Below are 9,720 nucleotides of genomic sequence, written 5' to 3'. Positions count from 1 at the left end.
TTAATAACTTTGCGATGGCAGCGAGACACCGCCTGATTGGTCAGTGAGAGGCACCAATCACCTGTGGGAAGCTTCAGGCATATGATCTAATAGCAGCAGCATGAAGAGATGCTGTGGCAGAACTAATTGTTGCAAAAATACACTTAACCCCTTCTATTGTCTTGTTCCATTGTTCAATTTGAACCGATTTCGGTATTGAATACAACTACAAATACTGTGGTAACAGGGAAAACAAGCTCAAAAGAAACTGAAAAAAAGCCTTTAGTGTGATTGATAAACTTAGTTACACTCCAAAAAAAGGTACAATGTCTGTCGCTCAGGCAGTACATTTTCAAAAGCAACAAATATGTACTATTTGGGAACTAATATCTAGATTTTAGGTGATAATATGTACCTTTAATGTACTTCTATGCACCCTTTAGGAGTAAATTAGGGATAAAGGTGTTGCTACCATTGGTTTAGAAAAGGTACATTTTTTCGTGAGTGTGTAGTTATCATCCAAACAAAATGTAATTTCAGCAGATTTATACTTTGACAGTTTATGGTTAAGGGAATTGGGAAACAAAAACATTGATGACTCATCTTCCACCAGATTGATTTTTGACCAATCAAATGAGAATGCCCCTCCCGCAAATATAAACAGCCACTGACTTGCATGGAGAAACAAAAGTCACCCGCACAATGAGACGATCAATATTGTATGTATTAAACCTGACAATGTTTTATTGGCTTCATAGAAACTTTTCAAAAATAATAATCAATAGTGAATCTTCTTGTGCTCTGGAAAACCATAATCTCACTGGAAATGAGGAGTTTAATATTAACATAGGCTATAAAAATAAAAAAATTTAAAAGGGAGGATAAAACTGTTGTTGACAGCTGAGTGGGTATTTTGGTCCAAAGTCAAAATCTGTCCCAGATTACATTAAATGCTGTTTATGATACTATTAGGTCACTGATGTAAAATCTGGGTGATGAAACAAAGACCATCTGAGAACCACTGCTGAAAGCCATCCTGAAGCTCCATCATTTCCCCTCATATTTGGGGTTTACTACGGTTGTCACAGCACTCTTGTAGATGGGGTTGTCACCCTAAACAGAACAGCAGGTATTATTATCCCAGTATTTTTCTAGTAGCATGTACAGTATGAACCCTTAAAAATGTATTTATTTGCAATATAAAAAAAATAATATTAATAAAGAGGTGCATACTGTGTCCCATCTGGCATTCGACTTCTCTTTCTCGAACTTGGCGAACTCTCTGCGGTCATGAATAATCATGAGCAGCTTCCAGATGAGCAGAAGTGCTAAACCAATCAGAACGATTCCTGCCACCACACCCGCAACGATGGGGATGATGTCAGGGGCAGAGGGACACTCTGTGAACACAGGCACAATGCATTATGTTAAAGGTAGAACTTGTAAACTAGTTATCAATAATAAGAGAGTTGGCATGAAACAGAAGTTGCAGTCATGTTTTTCCACTATTGTGATGTATATCCGAGTCAAACTGTTTCTCAAACAAGAAAATAATGTATGGCGGGACTTGGTTTTATCCATTGGGAATTGATTGGATCATTTTGTTTGCTAATTGCTGCAGTTTCATGAAAGTAAATAGTAAAATCAATCAGATTTACTTTAACAGTTAAGAGTGCAGTACTTATATTTGTTTTTCAGTTTTGAAAAAAAAAATGTTACTTTGTCCATCTTTTTTACCCTTTTGTAAAGCCACATGGACGTAGATTTTTTCATCGTTCTTGGTAGCGTAGGTGAAGAAGAACAAACAGTCATCAACGTCGCGCTCTTTGCAGTGATTGATGTCAATCTGCTGAGGAAGTTCCTCCTTAGTCTTCACTGATGTTACATTAAAGGCACTGCACTCTTTCCCACATGTTTGTTTCTTGCTACCTGTGTTAAATTGAATGCACTCAACACAGTCCCTTTAAGGCAAAACACAGACAAATGTATTTAGTGACACAGTGTTTTAAAGTTATTCAAATACAAAACTGACTACAAGGCAGTACTTCAACAAACTGGGTTATTTATGTTAGCCTAACCTCATTAGAAAATTCTACGTCAATAACTCACTTGTGGTTTCTGCAAATTTTGGAGCAGGTTTGGCAGATTTCACAGGTTGGACCCTCAAATTTTATGTTGGTACATTTACAAGCGCCACATTCGCAGGTACCCCGACCGTTACAGATCTGATTGTTACTGGCCAGACAGGTTGAGGTGTCCAATGGGCAATCGCAAGCACTGCCTGTGTAGTTGGCATCACAGATACACTTTTTGCACTCGCATCGACCATGACCTGTGAGGAAAAGAATTCCTTAATAATAAATATTTCCTAATTCAATGCAAAAACTGAATTTCTTACTCCGTATTGTACAAATATCTTAACAGCAGAATTAATTCACAACTATAACATCTGTGAGAAAACTACAGCAAAAGAAAGAAGAGCGAATTCTCAATGGGTTGTACCTCCGCAGAGCTTGTTGTTGGAGCGGTCGCAGCTGAAGTTGTCACACTCGCAGAACTTCCCGCTGTATCTCTCCTCAGGGTTGTCTCTTGTCTTACACTCACACGTTCCACAGACACATTCTCCATTCTTGCTGCAGACGTCCGTCCCGTTATTCACGCGGCAGCTCGCGTCCAGATCATCTGTCAGGAACTCATCTTGACTGCACTCACATAATCTGCCTAGCCGGCCTTTATTACACCTGATATGAGAGATAACGTTGAATCAGAATATTTGTCAAATTATCTGCATTTGCATATGAGATTAACAGCTTCTCACACCTGCATATTCCACACTCCAGAGTGCCATTACCGCCGCTACACTTCGGACTGTTCTGGATTCCGTCTTTACGACACTCACATTCACAGATGAAGTTGAGGACGATCTCCACCTCCTCATTGAAGCCCTGCGGCTTGATCTTTATAGTCTCTTGTTTATTTGTAGATGGACAGCTTGTAGCCATGATTTCTATATCAAATGTTACCTGTAAGGCACAACACAACACATTGAATTCTAAGGCCTCATGCACATTACAAAGATGTGTCCATATTTAGAGATTCACTAAACAGTGTACTGTAAAAACATTTTACAAAATTTTTACAGACAAAGCTTTTAAACACTACGATAAGAATGTATTGTTTCATTAGACTCATATATGAAAAATAGAAAATGGTTTACACTATATTTAATTTTACCACAAATCTCTTTTAAATGTATGATTTTTGCAAGTATAAACTATGAATAACATTATAATTTATAGTGAAAAACAGGACAAAAAAAAAAAAAAACATTTCCAGAGGTCCCTGCCTGGCACATCAACACACATGATTATATTTTATATAATTTAGTTTATTGTCACTTTTGTTATCAGTAATGTATATTATGTTTTGTTTATTTATTTGTTTATTTCATTATTTTATTGTGTGCACTGTAAACCCTAATAAGTTATCAGAGCTCTGTTACATCACAAACAATTTCATGTTGTAAAATGTACAGGCACAAATAAGCCATCTCATAATATTTAAAACATTGTCACATTATTTTTAAGGTGAGTTTCTGGGAATCACAGCTGCCCATTTTTATTTTAAATGTAACCTATTTTTGAATGTGCCACTTGTGGATCAGTATTTCATCTAAAAATCTGCATCTTATACACCATCAGAAAGAGTGCAACATGGAGATTGCTTAGCACTGATATGCACACAACTGAAAATTCAAATAACTAATTAGTTATTTCCTACATCTTCCTCTCCCAGTTCCAAGTCTTTCCTTTTGTAATTTCATTGGGTGTTGCTCAGTTCTGCTACAGTCTCAACTGTTGTGTGTCTTAACTAGAATATCATTGGTGAATGGCAATGAGCTGCAATTATGCTACCATATGATAACTTGTGCACTAAGATTAAGCTAAAGCTAGCAAAATAGAGTCATTCTATGAGCACAGACAGTTCATCTATTGCATTCACTCTCTCACCTGATCTCCAATGGAGATGTTAGAGCATTTTTGACCGTTTTCTCCTTTTTCACTGACTCCATTCTTGCAGTGGGAGATGTAGGACATGGACATTCCAGCAGGTAGCTTGCTGTTCTCCAGAATGACCTCTGAGGACAAAGACTGATGGACACAATTAAACAAAGAGTGCATTAATTAAAGGGATAGTTCACTCAAATTCTTCGCCCTCATGTCGTTTTAAACCTGTATGGCTCTCTTTATTGTGTGGGATACAAAAGAAGATATTTGGAATTTCAGTACTTCAAAATATCTTCTTTTTGGTTTTACAGAGGAAGGAAGATTTAGAAAGACACGAGGGTGAGTAAATGACAGAATTGACATTTCTGGGTGCACTGTTCCTTTAAGCTTCTAATTTTACTGGTCACAGAGCTGTTGATCTGACTGAGCAATAAGCCTCTTAAACTGTTCCTATTCATTCAAATGAACCGGCTACATATTTAAGATTATAAACAACCCTTCGTGGGAACTGGCTGTAAAGTCAAATTCTTTGCAAGTAAAGAGAAACAGCGGTTTTTGGTTTCACTTCCTTTTAACTCTAAGAGGAACTAGAGTTTACCTCAGCCAACCATTACTGACGGAGATATTTGATGCATAACTTGAACTCACATTATATGCATCAATGATGAGCTTGATGACAGATTTGTCAGACAGTATCCCCACTGCCGATTTAGGGATTAGAGTAGACAGTTCCTATTGCACACACACACACACACACACACACACATTAATATATGCATTATGAGTCAATACAGACTACAATCTGAGTTAATCCAGATGCTTATATTATAATATTTTGAACATAATTGTGTAGCAATGCAGAGAAGATATAATATGCACATTGCACACACCTGATAAAGATTCTGGAATTCTTTTGTCACAGCAAAGATGGTCTGAATGTTGTTGGCACTCAGTGTGTCTACCAGCTGAGAGATAGTGGGATAGTCCTGTAAAAAAACAATTGAAATGAAAGACACACTCTGACATTTGTCTGTCTGTCTATCTATCTATCTATCTATCTATCTATCTATCTATCTATCAATAAAAACTCATATTTATCTATCAATAAAACTCATACTTACAAAGTAGTGGCTCATGGTGTACATATTATTCTCAAGGTGGCATTTCCCATCATTTGGACGAACAATGCCACCAAGTTTTCCATCTCCAGCAAAATGAAATCCAGCATCCGAGGAGAACACAAGGAGGCGAGTGACATTCCTCCAGCCGATCACTTCCTGAGAGACAATCAAAACACAGCTAACAGATCACAGCTTCATGCTGCTCCCTAGGACTAAATGAGAACATTAATTGTGTTTCTAATTTTACAAAGGCTCAGTCACACGTTGACTACATGGTTAATGTTTGATAATTATATCAGAAGCCTCAGGCTACAGTTAGAATTCATTTATGAAGATGGTGATGAAGTCATTTCCTGTTAACATTATCTGTGTATAGCTTCTGAAGCTTTTACTATTAAAAAAAACGATTTGAACAAAAGGAAAGTTGATGTGAACACAGTCATTCGCAGGCCAAGTACAACACTACATGTGCAAGCATGACTCTGCCTGTAGTTCTCTGGCATTTATGGAATGTGCAGCTCGACTCACCGAGCAGACAGCGACTTGCATGATTGCATCAAATCCTGCTTCGGGAGAGTCCAGGTTACCAGAGGTTTTCTGCTTGCTGACTTCTTGGGAGAACAATGTACCATCAGCCGTCAAGTTCAGGACGTTTTTGTAGCTGAAGGGCGCTGAGCAGTCATTTGGATAACATGGGTTCTTTAGATACTTCGGTGTCATTAGAATGAAAGGCATGACAAGTTTTTCCAAGAATGAACCAAAACCTGCAAGTTAGAGTTAGCAGATCATTTAACAGCTTTAAGATCGTAGGCTGGTGTGAATGTGAGCATGCATGTCCTCCTAACCTATCCGCAGGTCGCTCGTGATGTGCTCCATTTCCCTGGCAAGTTCATTTCCCAGGTTCTTGACATTCTCAAGATTTTTTTGCATGGAGTCGCTGAGATCCATCAGGAAGTACAGATCGATGGGATAATCTTCTGCCCTCTTGAATGTGAGAGCAAACTTCTGAGGTTCACCTGCAGTGTGAAAAGACAAGAGACAAAGAAATATGCTAGGACCAGTTTTCTAAACTTATGTCTTGTGTGATCAGACTCCCATTACAATTTTTACTAACAAATTAATAGTTAACTTAGTAAATCTATTAACATTAACATTAACTATTAACATAGTAAATCATAAAAAATCAATCATCATTGACACATAATAAATGTAAATGAAGACTGTCAACCACTCACTCCCATGTCATTCCAAAACCCGTAAAAGCTTTGTTCGCCTTCTGAACACAATTTAAGATATTTTGGATGAAAACCGGGAGGCTTTTGTATGCAAAGAAAACAAAAATAACAGCTTTATTTAACAATTCGTCTCCTCTGTATCTCTCCGTATCACTGTAGTGCTATTTTGGAGAATATAAACTGAACACAAGCAGCTTATGCTCTTCTGTGTCACCCGCGACACAAGGATAGGTTTTCAACATGTATTTACACTTTGATTTGAATGATATCAGCGCATCTGTGCAGCACAGCTGTCATAGAAAAACTAAACTGTCTGCGCAAAACAGCGTTATGGTGATGTGGGGATAAACTGAGGAGACGAATTGTTGAGTAAAGTCGTTATTTTTGAAGAGATTAATAACAACATTTTTATTTTGGGGTGGAGTATCCCTTTAAATCACATAATAGCTTTACTTGATGAACAGAAATTTGAGTCACTTAGTTAAGATAATCTTCCTTGCCACATCGAGTCGGTAGGTGAACTCAATAACCGAATCAAACATATTCATGAACGAGGCATTCAGACTGGTTTGGTTAACTAGCTGGATCATTGAAAAAATTTGACTCAAAATAAAGATTTGTTCATTAGTGAGAAGTCGTTTTCTTGTGAACATTTCAATGAGAGTACATGCCATTTTATTTTACAAATCAAGTCATATGGTTCACATTTATAGTACTTTTATGGTAATTCTGTTCTTCAGAAACACTCCTGTGGTCCACTATAGGTTAGGAACAACATAGGGTTGTGTAAATAATGAAATGTAACTTTGAATGAACTTGTCCTGGATTCATAGCTCACAACATGTTGAGACACATCCAGCGATGTTTTTGTGATTCCCAGACGGGGTCCAGTACCTGATCGGAGGTTCAGCGTGAGTTTCTGTGGCTGAATCTGGATGATCTCTTCAGGCCTCAGATTCCGTTTTCCATCAATTTCACGGTTTGTGACGGATTTGTTCTTGTCAATGGAGACGAATCCTCGAGGGTTTTCTATGCCAGGTAGAGTGCAACCAGCCTTTTCCAGAGAATCCTTTTCATCACAGCGTGAAGATTCAAAGTCCTGTTAAGATGCAAGCAGACACTTGCTAAGCACGCATGTTCCGGTAAGACTCGGATCATCTTCCAGAGTCAGGAGAAGACAATCAAACCTTGATGCAAAATAACTTACAAGATCTTTGCACCACGCACACTGTGGCCCAATCTGAATACACTCTGCACATGTTTTGGCATTTGCAGAAATACATCTATTGCTTTCTGAACAGAAAACACAAATGCAGCAAATTAAGAAGGCAAGATCTAACATCAATGTTACACCAGATTCAAATAATCATTTCCCAGTGACTAAAGCATTATGAAAAGAATACAAGTAGATCATTTACAGAAAAGCACAAGAGTAGAGGGTATTTTTTTAGTTTTTTCTTTGTATTTATGACGACACAGCTCACTTATTCATACAAAAAACTCATAAACCTAAACATTGAAAGAATGTCTGCCCTAAGGCACTAGAAAGTAGTCATGTTGTTGGCAGTAAATTACTTGCATTACCTGTTTTTGCTCTGACATGAGAAATAAATCCCAATAGAGCTGATACTAACAACACCTTCATATCCATCTAAATGCAGAAGAACATAAATTACACAGAAACACATCAGGGAGGGAGAGATAGCAATTGCTTACAAATACACAAAATCCTTGTCTGATGCTCACATAAAGTGTTAACTGTGAATGATTGGTCACTAAAGTTTTTTAAAAATGTGTGTTAATCTTGTATAAGAAATTTAATACTCGTTGCATCAAAAGTAGATTACCATTAAAACAGAAAATGCACACGGTAGTCTCTCTGACTCAATGAAAGAGACAGATAATATAACAAGTATAGATATTGAAAAAGAAACAGCATGCATATATATATATATATAAATAAATATATATATATATATATATATATATATATATATATATATATATATAGTAAGCAAAGAAAGCTTAGTTACTCACCTTAAAACATGCTCCTGGCTCCTCTTAGAATTGTTTATGAAGTAAATGTTTATATGCTCAACTTTCCCTGATGTCTTGAGTTACACTCCAGGTCACGATACACCTTAACAGTACGATGATAGGCATATGAAGAATATTTCAGAAATGTTACACAAAACAAAAGTAATTGTACTGAGCGTGAGTGAGGTAAGAGCAGGTTTTGCAGTAGTCCAGACTGAAATAGCAGCAGCAGTCTCACACCTCACACACACACAACACACACAGGAAACACAAACTGAAGGATTGTAATGTTGGGCGGGACGTGTCAGAGTGAGGCTCCTCCTCCAGAACAAACTCACATTAGAGAGAGAGAAAAAAGAAACTCCCATCAGCCATAAAAATAAAAAATAATTTGAATAATGATTTATGATATACATATACATTTATTTATCATAATGTATAAAATGGACAAAATGAAATCTTATGTAAAGAAGCATGTTCAGGGAAATTTAGGAAAGTGTGCACATATATAAAGATGGATCTAATTGCATGAACCACAGGTATAGGAGCGTATATTTCAGAATTATGTGCAGAAATGTCAAAACATCTAATTTATAAATATATTCTACAGAAACTTACATTTTAATGGGTTAACAGAGGAGGAAATAAGACTTCAGCAACAAAAATATCTGCCCAGAAATCACCCTTAGAAGATTTAATGAATGAAATATTTGCGCTCTTGTATAGTATTCAAAGGACAGGAGAGGCATTCGCACTCTGTTGGGCAAAATAGAGGGATTTCTGGAAATGAAGCTGAGGAGGATTTAGTAAAGAAGGCTTTAAAAAGGAATGAATTGAACACATGCTTAGTTTCATTCATTTAGGATGCTCACAAATTATCAGTCATTTCAGCTGAAAGATGATGGATGCAATGCTAATGTTGTCCACTAGAGGCACCTGCGGGATAAGATGTCTTGATAAATAAATGCTTAAAACCAGTTTATTTATACAATTGTGGTGCACTGGTAATATATATATCAAACACTGTCAGTGAGGTTTCAATGTGGACTTAAAAAACCATGTCATTAGACACATTTCAGTTGGTTGGTGCTTAGATCCCAATGATTGTTGCTTGTGGCTATATTTTTCTTTTTCTGCATTAAATGTCAGAGACACTAAGTCATAGTCATTGGCGCTTGGAGGCTGATAATTGCTGCTTATAATTGTGACTATATTTAGCCAGTATTCTGCCAATAACAATCCTCTGACAGTCTAAGTAACTCTTACTTTGAAGGCCTAGAAAGATGGTGAAGGTAGTTTTTCATGCTACTCCAGTGGTTCAGCTGTAATTTTCTGACGCAT

General features: G+C 37.0%; 1 protein-coding gene across 1 annotated transcript; it reads right to left on the bottom strand.

The window, feature by feature from the left end:
- Positions 1-696: 696 nt before the first annotated feature.
- LOC113114142 (integrin beta-1-like) lies at positions 697-8,657 on the bottom strand. The gene is made up of 16 exons (XM_026280931.1): positions 8,380-8,657; positions 7,927-7,993; positions 7,550-7,635; positions 7,237-7,441; positions 5,953-6,123; positions 5,636-5,871; positions 5,108-5,263; positions 4,877-4,972; positions 4,635-4,718; positions 3,990-4,130; positions 2,800-3,002; positions 2,482-2,720; positions 2,089-2,311; positions 1,717-1,940; positions 1,213-1,379; positions 697-1,092 (listed from the first exon to the last, which is right to left on the bottom strand). Exons 2-16 carry the CDS (start codon positions 7,991-7,993, stop codon positions 1,027-1,029), a joined length of 2,364 nt encoding a protein of 787 aa, XP_026136716.1. The 5' UTR covers positions 8,380-8,657; the 3' UTR covers positions 697-1,026.
- Between the last annotated feature and the right edge of the window lie 1,063 nt (positions 8,658-9,720).

Source organism: Carassius auratus, chromosome 2, assembly GCF_003368295.1.
Source record: "Carassius auratus strain Wakin chromosome 2, ASM336829v1, whole genome shotgun sequence".
Classification (NCBI taxonomy): Eukaryota; Metazoa; Chordata; class Actinopteri; order Cypriniformes; family Cyprinidae; genus Carassius; species Carassius auratus.
Note: the sequence above shows the minus strand (reverse complement) of the source record. Positions and strands in the feature narration are given on the sequence as shown.

Coding starts and splice junctions, on each gene's coding strand:
- LOC113114142 (XM_026280931.1), bottom strand. CDS start 7,993: ATGGATATGAAGGTGTTGTTAGTATCAGCTCTATTGGGATTTATTTCT. Junction 5,872..5,952: donor CACGAGCGACCTGCGGATAG/GTTAGGAGGACA, acceptor TCTAACTTGCAG/GTTTTGGTTCATTCTTGGAA. Junction 1,093..1,212: donor CGAATGCCAGATGGGACACA/GTATGCACCTCT, acceptor TGTTCTGTTTAG/GGTGACAACCCCATCTACAA.